Source organism: Colletes gigas, unplaced genomic scaffold, assembly GCF_013123115.1.
Source record: "Colletes gigas isolate AHSC1104 unplaced genomic scaffold, ASM1312311v1 Colletes_gigas_Sc00032, whole genome shotgun sequence".
Lineage (NCBI taxonomy): Eukaryota > Metazoa > Arthropoda > Insecta > Hymenoptera > Colletidae > Colletes > Colletes gigas.
The window spans coordinates 949,499-963,769 of record NW_025106661.1 but is presented as its reverse complement, the minus strand read 5'-3'; the positions used below and the strand labels follow the sequence as shown (position 1 = coordinate 963,769).

At 35.0% G+C, this 14,271-nt stretch overlaps 1 protein-coding gene across 1 annotated transcript in view; it reads right to left on the bottom strand.

Moving 5' to 3' along the window:
* LOC122402051 (Krueppel-like factor 6) overlaps positions 1-14,271 on the bottom strand; it is a 957,196-nt gene that overhangs the window by 43,270 nt on the left and 899,655 nt on the right. Inside the window, exon 5 of the mRNA XM_043404559.1 lies at positions 8,620-8,947. Within this exon, the coding sequence (XP_043260494.1) occupies positions 8,620-8,947 (328 nt within the window). The remainder of the gene's footprint in view (positions 1-8,619; positions 8,948-14,271) is intronic.

Genomic DNA, 14,271 nt, shown 5'->3' with positions numbered 1-14,271 from the left:
GGATGTGGATAAGTCGGTATAGCAATTAGCTACGAAATCCCCGCCGAGTTACTTTTTTTTTCTTATTCTGAAATGCAAAAATATATTTTATTTATTTTATTTAATTTTTAATACAAGAAATAGTAGTAAGTCTAGTAGTAAAATAGCATTTTATGTCGCATATATTTTTCTATATTAATCATTAGCAAGTAAATTCTGTATTTGAAATATGTCCGAAAATCATGAGCGTTGATACTGACGATACGAATGACTAGTGCAGAATTTACTTGCTAATGATTAGACTGCGGATATTTATGCAAATGCATATGTTTCTAGGAAATAGATAAAAGAGTGAAACCTAAATAGAAGTTTGTTTCATCGCTAGAGGTCCTTAGAAATATATTTTTTATTTTACATGTTTTGCATATTTTTTATAAAAACATATGTCAAGACAAACTGCATATGTAATATATGTTTACTGCATTTCTTTTCATAAAATGAATGCTTATATGGGCTTCCGAACATCTATTTCAGTTTACTAATTCAATGTTTGTATACAATAGTCATGGCAGAAATGACAATATAGCTATTTATACATCTCGTATTTACCTATAATGCATCATTAATGGTAGCAGTTCATAGATGCTACGAATAATATTAATTAGTAATTCTGACGTATTCTTGGCAGATAGGTTCTACGGAAACGAATTTTATATGGTCAGATTCTTAAAGAATCTAAAACAAATAAAGCATGCTACTTCAGCAAATTCAAACATGCCCCAATTACACCTTGTAATGTTGAACATTCGTTCTTAGCTTATAAATTGTCAACTAACTCTTGATAATATGGAAAAAATACTCGTAACATATTGTAATTTAAAATATAACTGATTATTATTATATTTAAGTAATAAAATTATTTCAACATATTTTGAATATATTTTGCATATTCCTGTATATTTTGGCATATTATTGATACATATTTGACATATGTCACTTACATATTTTGACATATTTTATTGACATAAATATCCGCTGTCTACTAATGATTAATATAGAAAAATATATGCGTCATAAAATACTATTTTACTAAAGGATTTACTACTGGTTTTCGTATTAAAAATTAAATAAAATATATTTTTGCATTTCAAAATAATAAAAGAGAGAAAGTAACTAGGCGGGAATTCGAACCCACTACCAAAGATTTCGTAGCTAATTGCTGTATCGACTTGCCCAGATTTATAAAATAAATTTGAGTAATTCTTTTACTACGTGTTTACCAAACTTTAAATAAAAATATCTCGAATACGAAGACCCATTGTGAGAAAACCTATTACGGTTCCTTTATACTAGGTATATTCTATAACTTACACCTGCTATCGTTTTAAAATAGAGGTAAAATAGTCTTAAGTCGTTTCAAAATGTTTGAGATAATAGTAGAATAATGTAATTTTCTCAAACGAAACTAGATGTAACAATTTTTTCGAATCACATTTTACTAATCGAAAGCACCAATTTTTTAGAACTGAGTTAGTTGTCGGGAATGACACGTTGCGGTGATTATTTACGATCGTATTGTTCCGCGAGTTAAAAGCTACACTTGACTGGTACCTCGCGAACATCTTGATTACGGAACAATACACGGGTTTTCCCAGCACGAACGAGCTATTCTAACGTTTTGTTTCTGTTACCTTGCAAAGGACGGAACAGATTACGACACACAACTGGAATAGAATTACTATATAATAGAAACTCTGACCACGGCCTGTTGCTAATTGCGAAGGATTAGTAGAATCGGTAGAGATTGTAGAACAGAAACGATGTCTTTGGAACTGGTGTAATTGATCTTCTTGGAGACTTCGAAAATAAAAATCTCTTAGAAGTGGAAGAACAAGAGGATATTCCAGTTGAAACTCTTGGGCATGCTTTCGTTTCAAAGACCTTGACAAAGTATGTCGAGACACGAAAAGCAATATTAATTTCCAATTCGTAAAATGTTTACTTTGATATATAAGATTTCGATCAAACCCTTTTAATTTGAAGAGTTGAAGCGAAGCATGATTAAAAAGAGATTGGGAAATGCTGTGCCAGATGATAGCAGCCAAAGAATGTATTCCTTTCCTCTAGGGTGGATGTTGTCACAGGAAACCGTTCGTGGTATATCACGAGACGGAATCCGTTAACGGTTCAGCGTTGCACACGTCGTGGTTTGCACACGGCGTGGTTTGCACACGCGTGGTTTGCACACGGCGTGCAATCGCCCTTTTCGGTTAGGGCGATCGTCGATTGTTAAATCGAACCGTTCTTAAGACGAGCACCGTGCCGTGCGTTCATCAGATCGTCGCGAGTTCGCGTCCAGACACAACGTAACAGATCATTATGTGTTTCACCTTATATAATAAAGTCTTCTGCTCGTTATCGTTATATGTGCCTATACTTTCGACCACAGTGCATCTCCTATTGCTATCCCATTAACAATAGTGGAGGAAAGACGTTTAGCTACAAAAAATCCACACTGTTTTAAATTCTGGAGTAGTTTCGAAAAGCGTTTACGAGTACATTTGTAACCTACGTTGAGAACCACTGACGTGGAATTTGTCTCGAGTGTAAATAGTATCTGGCTTATTTCCTGATAATTCCCATAGAATGGTTTCCCCAGCATCCGAACATCTGCCGCGTCGCGTATTCCCGAATGGATCATTGTTTCAAAATGGAAGTCGTAAGCGCGCAGTTCGTTGGAAAGGCGAAGAAGGAACTGGAAAGTACATTTGTCGTGAAGTATTGCTGCTATCTCGCGGCAGTTCCTCCGCGGGGGGCCCTGACATGCGGGTACCAATGTACATCGGTGCGTGTGCAAGTGCGTACTTCCTTGTATGTGGAAGTCGTCAGCGTTGCGCGTACATTGGGACGGGAATAGACAACCAACGGGCCGAGATTTATGCGAAATGCGAAGTATAACTATCGGTTAACGGCACTGCGACACGAGAAGACGGACCTCGATTCGCGGAGGTGGTGACGATTTCACGGTACACGTGATCTACACGAAGGATCTCAAGGTGCTATTATTGGCATCGATCAACAAAGGTTCCCTAGCTTCGCTACTCGATAGATCGTAAGAGTAGAATTTTTTCACAAGCCATTTTTAATCCACGCGTCGTTTAAACCTTTAGAATTATTTTTAAATTCTGTAAAAACAGGACGTTCGAAATTACATTTCGACGCCAAAAATAAAAAATTTAATTTTTAAGTAAGAAAACAGAGGAGCAACGAAAGTTATCAAATAATATTATAACCAAGAAATACAAAATGTAATAGAATTTTAATCCTCAATGATTTTAACCAAATTATTAAACGAATGAATTTGTTACTTATTCAATAAGAAAGTCGTATCCCAAGTTAATATATAGATAATATAATACATACTTCCAAGACTTTTAAGACTTGCAACACGATCAAGGTTTTTAAAATTTCCACGACCATCAGGACTATTAAGAGTTTTAGTCTTAGTTTTATGTCTGTAAATACGAAATTCAAGATTTCAGCATATCTTTTGGCAATGTTCTCTATACTCGAAGCAAATACTAGTTAAAAAACTAAAGAAATATACATCTATACACTATCTTCAAATTCTTAAAAAAATGCGACATACAAAGATCATATGTATCTGTTAAATATATTTTCAAAATCTGTAATTTATGAATTATAAAATCTATTGTATATATGATAATTATGTGAACCTGTATGATCCTGTATAAGAAGTGTGAGTAAGCTCTGATAAAAAACATTCGCTAGGTGTCGCGCTGTCGACAATGGAAAAGATATTCGTGAGCGTACGAGAGCAAATTAAACGAGATTTACAGCGGGTGCACGATCTCGTCCTATTAAGTTCTGGATGTGCTTATACTTTCGATGAAATATGGCACTACGTAACCATCGACCCCATAAGCGAGTAGCGCGGCGTCCAGCTGTTTTCGACCGATAGTAAACTGATAATAAAGTCAGTCCTCGTACATTGTAGGGAGAAAGGAAGATGAATCCCTGGCTGACATATTTATTTCCATATTATGAAAAAGTCATAGGAAAAATGTTTGTCATTGTATTCTCGTGTACATTTTATTATATACAGGGTGTTAAATGCTTAAACTTAAGATACGAATGTAGAGTCGTAAAATTAACAAATTTTTCCTTTCGAAGTATACTCGTGAACTCTTCCTTCAAAATATGTTTACTTATAAAGTTATACAAATATAGGAACGAAATAATCTACGTATATCTTGTTTATCGGTGAAAAAAATCGTGTTTGCGAATATACTCCCAGAGAAAACATTTGTTTGTTTTATGATTCGACATTTCTATCTCAAGTTTCAGCATTCAACCTGTGAACACCCTGTATGATCGATTTATACAAATAATTTGACCCTTTGGAACCCTTCAAGGATATTTTTCGTTCCATTTTTGTTGCAAATATGTATGATAATTTGCGTTACAAAGTTTTTATGCGCGGTGAAAATCTTGTTACCTATTTTCGATTAGTAAATACATCTGAAATATTTCCAGGATGTTGTAGTTTTTAAACTTATATTGTATATATAGTGATATTTATTATTATACCGTAATAGTTTTTATCTTGAAACATTACTTTAGAATATAAATAAATATTCAACAGACGTATGTTATTTTCTTAACAAGTCAAGGTGCAAGGTTAGACTCGTATAGAAGTACGCGACACAGCTTTGTTTAAAAAGTGTTTAAAGATAAGCATGTAAGGTTATCAATTGAGTAATAATAATGAAGCGTACATGTTAGTTCTCTTAGCTAAGACTTTGACATTCATCAGGAAATTATTATGACGATAATTCCAGTTGTTATCTTATATTTAACGTTTCCTTTTTACACTCGTAATTTTATTATATCAAAACAGACAAATGCATTCCGGATGGAAAGTACCACAATGGATGAAATTAGCGTCGTTGCAGTAAAAAGTCTTACACTACATGACTGCAGAAAACAATAAATAATCGATAAAATCAATGTATAGCAATTTATTCGTGATCTTTATTAAATAAGACATTTATATATTGTATATCCGTTCGTTGTGAAATATTTTCTTCTATAATTAAAATCTTTTCGTTATTTAATAAAAGTAATAAAAATATGGTTGTTTATGTATTCACATTTAATTCCTTAGAAAATTTAGATACAGAAGTATATAAGAAAATTGCTATAGAGTATAATAAATATAATATATTAATGAAAATAACTTTTTTATTTCTATATGAAAATTTGGGGAAAACTATTCTAACTTATTGTGCTTTAAACTACAATAAATCAATTTTGGTGTATACATTTTGTATTTATTTTGTATACTATACTTTGCATGTTTCGAGATATAATATTTATCTGCATAAGGAGATAAATATTCTGAGAAACATGTCGCAATGTATTTACGCAACATTATTGGATCAACATATGCAAATGCTTATATTGACTATCTGTTTTGGCACAAGAATGAAAGATTATCAATGCACTAACGATAAAAATATGACTGGACAATCTGTATAAAGTCAGTCGTTCGATCGTTCTGGCAGTGAAGAGACACGTCAATATGTCGTCTAAATTTTTCATTGTTTGTTTGTTGATCGTTATCGTAAGCTCGGTTACATTTGGCCAAGAATCTGGTGAGTTATTTATCGAGAACTCGAAGTACTATTTCGTCATTGATTGTCGAAGTTTTGTGCATTTTTTCAAGAAGATCGACATCAATGACTATTACTAATTTTTAATTTATTATTTATTAAACTGAAGAAAGAAAATGTGTGCCGGGGAAAACCTATAATGATGGCTGCAACACGTGTTTTTGCACTACAACACAAGTCGTAGGGTGCACTCTCATGGCCTGTCAACAGCGCGACCCTGAAACTGGTGAATTTCGGCCAGCTAAAGTTCTAGATCCTCCAGAAGATTTTTGGGAAACACCCGAGTAAAATTATGTACTTAAATATTCACAGTCGAAGAAGAGAAACAGTAAATAAAGATACTTAAATTATAAATATTGGTTCATCGTGTCGTGAACTTTGTCACCGAATTTTACAAATATATGAGAAAAAAAGATAAGTTGTTTAAATATATCACAACGCTTTTCAGAGTAGAGTAACTGTTCTAGCAGTCAGCCTCTTTGATAAAAAATTATTTAGGAATACGAAAGAATAGTAAAATCACGTTTAGGAATCCGTCAGCAGTGAACCTATACTTCTATTTCCAATGTTCAGTTTCATATCTTTGGAGGCAATAGTGTACAGAGCAATAAGTTTCACTCTGAAGACCATTGAATCTATGACAGACAACTGGTGAACAGTTTGGTAGTATGTACTTCACGTAACAATTAAAAATAGCATGTAGGGTGTTTGGCCACTCCTGGGAAAAATTTTAATGGGAAATTCTAGAGGCCAAAATAAGATGAAAACCAAGAATACTAATTTGTTCATGAAGGCTTCGTTAAAAAGTTATTAACGTTTAAAGTTCCGCCCGTACTGAATTTTTTTTTCGAAAATACGCAGAATTTCGGGGCTATGTTTATTCACTAAAAATTGTTGGATTGGGTTGGAAAATAGTTCTCTCTGTAGCGTGCCACGTACTGAATAATAGAAGTATCTTTAATTGTATTTATAAAACAATACATTAACTCTTCCTCATTTATACACACGCCTCACTCGCTTGACCGTCTAGCACACACCCACTGCGCCACTCCGTTTGCGCATCTCCGCTTCCCGCTCTCTTGTTTTCTCACACACACACACACACACACACACACACAAAATGATTGTAATTGACCCCCGCAACCCAAAATAATTTTTCCGGAACTATTTGAAATTTTGTTTTTCGTCAACAAATTGAGGTACCTACACCCTGCCGATTTTTCTTAAAAATTCGTTCTTCATTTTTACTAATTTTGATTAACACCCTACAGAAAAGTTGTCTAACACTTTTTTATAGGTACCCATGAGCACTACCTCAGAAAAAAAGTATCATTGAAATATATTCACTATTGCAGGAGTTATGGCTGTTTGAAAATTGGACTATTTTTATGGGGTATTTCTAACTTTACGATGTCAAGAAATTACTTTTTCAATATTGCTAACATTTCCACATATTCTCCATTAAAATACGCGTTGTTTGCATTTTGAAAAATTTAAATCCTCCAATTCGTTCAGGAGTTATGACATTTTAAAGATTCGCATGAAATTTCAGGGAACCATTTCTGGTCTCACATTAGATTTTCGGTAAAGAATTTTTTTCTCGAAAATACGTAGGATTTCGGGGTATGTCTATTCACCAAAAATGCTTGTAATTGGCCCCTGTAACTAAATATAATTTTTTTAGTATGGTTTCAAATTTTTTAATTTAATTTTTTAATAACTTTTTAACGAAGCCTCCATCAACAAATTAGTATTCTTGATTTTTCTCTTATTTTGATCTCTAGAATCTCCCATCAAAATTTTTCCCTGGGGTGGCCGAACACCCTGTATATCATCAATAATCGTAAATCTTGTTTTTTAATATCTTGAGTACGTAATTAGCAATACTTGAATAAATTGTTTTCGTTGGGGCTGACTATTGGTATTACGAATACAAGAGAAACCAATAATCGGCCCCCCGGCTGACTATTAGATATTTTTCAGAATGATATGAAGTCAGTAATCGGCTCTGTCGGCCATAACGTCTAAAACAATTGATAAGAATGCAACGCTATGAGTGTTCGGAAAACATTACTGTGATGTTGATTTGATTGTTAACAAATGATTTAAAAGAAACGCGAATTATTTGATATCATACGTTTACTTTCAATAATAGTAAGCTTTTGTATGATAATATTTTAAATATACATTTGCTTAGTAACAGTATTTGACATTACAAAAGTAACAGAAAATTAACTATAAAGGACCGTTATTTTTGTTTTTGTTTAGATTTTACCCTTATTCGTGTATTTATTTTTAGGTATTTTGTACACTAAGTTGTTTAAGAAACTATTATAAATAACAATGTATGTTCCATATTGTAAGTATATTAACTGTTAGATAATTTAATGATAATTTAGTTAAATAACTTTATGAGATAAATTTTATGTATTGTTACGAAAAAAAATATTTTATGTTTTGTTTTTCAGTGAAATTATTTATTATGTTCTAATTTTTGCACGTTGAAACAAAGAAATAAGGATTCGTTTCTTTTTGTGATAATTTAATCACTTTTTGTTGCCTGCATACTAACACTATTTATAACAGCTGACTACTGACACCTGAAAATAGGGCACTCTCGACCGACTATTGATGAAAATGACATTTCTGCATATTTCAAGATACTTCAGCTACAAATTACTATAATATTAAAAGGCCGATCACATATTTAAAAAACACAGGCTTTAATGAATTGAATGGCGTATAAAACATATAGACAATAGTATAGACAACGCGTAAAATGAATTTTCACTATGCTTTAAACGGCCGACTACTGGCACAGTTACTCTACTCAAAAATCTTTGTCCTGAAATTTGCCAATGTCTCCCAGGCAGTGTCATAAACATTTAAAAACTAAACGTGCATTATCGCTGGTTATTTTGATAAAATCGAGAAAGGTACTCACAGTGACGTTTCCTTTATCCTCTGCAACGCGAGGAGGGCCGCCGAGGAGGATACAAAGACAGGATCGAGCGGTTCCATCATGCAGACCGACACGTCTCTGTCCCTTTCTCTGTCCCTCTGTCTCTCCCTGTCGCGATCTCGTTCCTTTTCTCGATCCCGTGGCTCCCTTTCCCTGATCCCTGATTCTCTTTCCTGCTGCCGTTCCCTACGTTCGTTTTCCGTACTCCTCTCGTTCACCCTCTCGTGCTCTCGTTCCCGGTGTCTTTCCCGAGCTCGCTCGTGATCTCTCTCCCACGCTGATTCTCCTATTGCCGGCAGTGGCGGTGTCACTGAAAGCGAAAAACATACGCGGAGTATTAATTAACGAACTAACGGGAATATTATTATTAAGCATCGCCTGGCGTTCAAATCTCACGTTCGTTTCGTAACTTTGCCAGACCGCGCCAACAGCAAATATTCGATCGTTAATCCCATGGATGCAGCGTGAATCCGATGCATCGCCAGCCAATGTGGAACGGACGCTCGTTAGAGACGCTTGTTAATTTAATATATTTCTTGCGATACTAGATTATCTCGCGAGCGACTTATACGGTTCGCGCGTAAACGCTACCATTTCCAATGGAAGATAAAGCTGTAACTGCGCGAATCGAAACGAATAACGAGCCGGCCGTTATTGAACCGCGTTTTTCCGTCGCGGATTATTTAAATGCATCACGGTTCGCGTAAGACTTGCCTCGATGCCCGCGCAACCTCCTCGTAAATCTCCCGTTATGAACTGAGAGTCTACGAGCCAACGGGTACAGCCTATGTTTCTCAAGGTTCCAGAAAATTGACCTGAAAGTTCAATCGTTTCACAGGCAGTGAGAATACGCGCCGTGGAAAACTGCATTTAATACTAAACCTACCGCGACCGGTCAAATGACCGTTTTTAAAATTTCGTTTAGACATTCTAACACACAATATTATTTTAGCGCCATTTAACTTCACGATACGTATAATGTACAATGAATTTTAAAATATTCACTTCTATTCTTATTGTTTGTTTTCTGAGAAAAATATGTAGTCTCTCTTATCTACCACGACCAGTCATCTGACCGGTTCAATGATTTATATTTTTCTGTAAAAAGCTAGACAAAATTTGGCACCAAATTCTAGTTAACTTCCGATGTAAATAGGAAATATATGTATAGCAAAGACGAAAGGAATCTACAGTTTCCACTATCTTAGAACAGTATAACAACGTGTATTAAAAATACTAAAACTTTAGATGGGTGCAGTTCCTAAAGTACTAGTGTTTTATTAATTATTGAGTCACTGTTGGAAGCGACAAAGCCTCCCCTTCAAAATGGCTTTTGGTTTTTGTCGATTCGAATTCCCGTTTTCGAGATATCGTAATTTATGTAAATAGCTAATTTAAAAAAAATCTCTTATGGCGCTTTCCGCGTTACGGCAGGCTACTATCGCGCATTAAATTACTAAAAATTTTAATTACCTGCAGCTTCGAAATTATTAATATTTTTTCTATGATCGAGCCACCGTTAACAGCGGCAAAGCCTCTTCTTTAAAATGGTAAGTTTTTAATTTCTACTATCTCTGTCTCCGTCTGACGCGTCGCGTCGTAGCTATTTGTCGCACGTGAGTCGTGACCGAGTGACCTAGTTTCGGCGTAGTATTTCCAAGAGTTTACTACGCACTGTTTACTATCTACGCGCGCGCGAGATCAATGGACTCGCGAGCGCAACAACGAAACGTAAACAAACCCTATCTCCGAAACTAGCCACCGCATCGACGCGAAATTAAAATCGCTATATCTCCGGAACTAATAAAGCTATCGACAAGTTCGAACGCTCGTTTTAAAGGGCATTTCATCCCCTATCCGATGCCCATATCAACTATTATTATTTATGTTGTCTTCTATGTTTATTTTAACATTTACTTTGACTCTACATACCCAAAGAAGTTTCAGTAATTCTTACTGATCGAATTTCTTTTGCGTTTTCACTTAGTATGTAGTCTCGAAAGTATGTCTACCAAATATTAAATTGAAATTCAGAAAACTAAAGAAGTTATAGCCTGCTGAAATGTACCACGCGCATGTATAAGTGGACGTGGAATTTTAAAGCTGTTTTTCTCGAAACTACATTTTTTGGCACTGCGTAGACAATAACACGAAAACTATTCTAGATACCAACATGAAATTTATGCCGTATCTTTAAAACTGGTCTCTCTATCGCATGAACTAGGATAATTGCGATATATGCAATACTTTTTCTTTTATTGACAAAAAAACCAACCGAATATATGAAAATATTCCTGTATCGTTTCGTAAAATAACTGCCATTGTGGCATTTTCCATTTTTTTGAAAAGATCCTAGTTCATGCGATAACGTAACTGATCTATATTAAGAATATCGTTGGTTTTTGGACTTCGGATAACTTGTTCGCAAAATATCACTTACGTAGTTGGGCGCCATTCGTAAAAATTGTTGTTCGTTGATGAACAAAAACTGGGTAATCAATAGATATTATGCGTTGCAAAAGTTCGTAAATATAGTTAAATATATAATAAATATATCCACAAAACTTAGAATTAATCGCTCTTTAATAGCCCGAAAAAAAAATCACAAAGAAACATATTTTTCTTGCCTACAAAGTTGAATGGCTAACTACAGTATCGACTTGGAACAAAATTCGTTTTCAAGGACGTTTTATCTTCTATCCGATGACAATTAAAAAAATTTTTAACATAAAAGAGAAGGATATCTTATAAACATGAAAATACAACTTTCTATACATATAATGCAAAAATTAAGATTACGTTGCCTCGTGAAAGAGAAAAAGAAAGACTGGTCATCTGACTGGTCATGGTAGGAATGGGTATACATGAAGTGCCGGTAGGTTTAGTGTTAAGCCACGTGCTGCTTCCCTTCCTAGCGACGTTTCCCTGAAACGCCAACGCTTTCGTGAAAATACTGTTCGTATGTCTGATTCTCGAACAGTCAAAAAGTAGCATGCAACAGTTTGCAAGTATCGTAACATCGAAAGGTCTCATCCTCGTATGAGAGCACAGCGTAAACAACTTTCTGAACAGAGCTGTGAAACATTAGGTGAAACATTTCTGAAACATTACTGTGAGACAGTTGAACGCGAAACGTTTCTGAAATTGCACGAAGCAGAAATTAGGAACGAATCGATCCCAATTGCAGTTAAATCTCGGTGTCAATTTTTTCTAATCAATTATATAGCTCACAGAAATCCATCAACGTTATAACAAAATATTAATTTTATCATAGCTGGAGTCGATGCAGGATATACGTGTATTAGTATATTTGAACATTTTGAAGAAGGTGGACTCAGAGTACTAATTCCTGTAATATAGAATCCTCATAACAACTCTAACGTTCAAAGTAACATACATACATTTACAAGTGGATAATCATAATTGAATTAAACAAGCATTAACGATCAAAAAAAGCAACAAAGACTACAAATTAATTAAAAATGTACAGGGTCAGTCTAAATCTCAGAAATCACCTTAGGAATAAATGTTGTCCAGCCAGATTTCGATTCTACTTGTATGTCCGAAAAATTACACTCGAATAATAATTAATAAAACCAACACGCCCTAAATTTATTTGTGACGTTTATTCGATCGAAATTTTTATTTTTATTGAAAATAAACATTTTGACCATCTTTGGGTTTCTACAATAATCATCATCAAGAAGATGTCGCGATACTAGAGGCTATAATATAATTTGCATCGTAAAACAGATACTTTACGGCGACCTTTGACCTCGTGGTACCGCGATCCACTTCGTTGCTCTTCCCGCGACCCACGGCCGACAAGCATGTTAAATGTCCGTGACATTACTATCACTAATTAATACGCGGCGGCAGTCAATAGATTCGCGAGTAATCGACGCTGCACGCGGGATTAGAAGACGCGAAGAGCGTCGAAACGGCGGTTTAACTTTTGACCAGGCTCGTTCCGTCTGCGCGTCTTTCACTTGATTATCGAAGTCGCCGCCTCGATCGCCTCGTAATCGATGTAAAATTGTAATTTCCAGGCTTACCTCGTTACGTGGTAATGGCTCGTTTGCCAGTAAACGCTCGTAATTAGTGCCGCGTAATTTCGAGATACACGAAATCACCGCGGTATCGTTACTCGCAATTTGTTCCGGTTCGCCGGGGAGAGGAGAACCTCTCTCACGAATCGTTCGCGATCGAACCAGGGTAGTTTATCGTCTCAGACTATCTGTAACTATAACCCGTACGTGATATTTCACGATCTAATTCATTTTATCCCCTTTTTTCGCTGTTAGGGATTTTCCAGTCTCCGTGTTAGCGTTGTAAACGTTAGAGAAGAAACTGTTCAATCGAAATTGAACAAAATTTTAAAGTAATACTAAATTTATTTAATATTTTCATCTTGATGTCAGTAACAAAATAACATTAAATATTTTTACCTGAAATTTATAACAAAATAAGACATGGATATATCTACGTAGCTCTCAGTACTTTTGAGCTGTGTTTTGCGTAGTGTTAGTTGATTACCTGGTGTATTTGAACGCTTTTTAAAATCAGATTACGACTGACCAAATAGCATTACGTAAATATATTAAGGCTAGGTTAATCTCTGAGGTAAATATATGTTCGTACTGTTTAATCTTTTGAGCGCTATGAATACATACGTATTCATTAAAATACGTATTCATTAAAATACGTATTCGGTAAAATCGTTTACCATGGGCTATGAACGCATATATGGGTATTAATATAACCATTCACTGCTTTTTGCAGTCACTGCTCAAATTATTTCCGTGACCAACTGAAATTATTTCAGTTAGCAACATATTTTGCAACGAAATTTCCGAGTTAGCCCACAGCACACGCTTAATATCGTACAGCTCAGCGCTCAATGGGTTAAAGGGTCAAAAATAAGAGATTGTAAAGCGTATAACTGCGCAATAAAACGTGACCAGGAAGAAGGTATTATAATAGTTCGCTGTCAAAAATATTTTATAAATACAAAGCAAAAGATTCCATCGAAGCTTTCTCTACTTAACATATCCAATATCCGTCTTCAGAAAAGTTTTATTGAAAAAATACCGACACGATTCTAATTCCCATGATTATAGATACTCAAATTTACACTTTCAAGACTCGTTGAATAAGATTGTAAATATATTTTTTAAACTTGGAACCAAGTTGTGAATCTTAGTTTTTTTAGTTGAAATTTCAATTCAGATAAGAATTCTGCTTGTCTCTGTTTTCTTTCTGGTATCGCAAAGAATCGAGAAACGGACGCACTGTGCAAAATAACGGGATTAAGAGGTAATCGATTTCGGCGAGGGACACGATGTTTGTGGCAGCATACAGAATAACACGGAACATTGCGTAACGCAGTACACGCACGAGAATTCCTCGGTTACTCGTGAATCAACGAACTGGGGATTTACACAAACGGCTATTGTGGCTTCCTGGCTGTGCGCCAGGAGAAACGCGCCCAATTCGACCCGAAGATGCAAGGTTAGAACAGCGTTTCCCAGATTGTACTCCATGGAACACTGGTTATTCCGAGAAATATGAATTTAGTTCATCTTACCTAATATTTAGAAACAATATCGATCGTAGGATCTGTTAATAATTTAA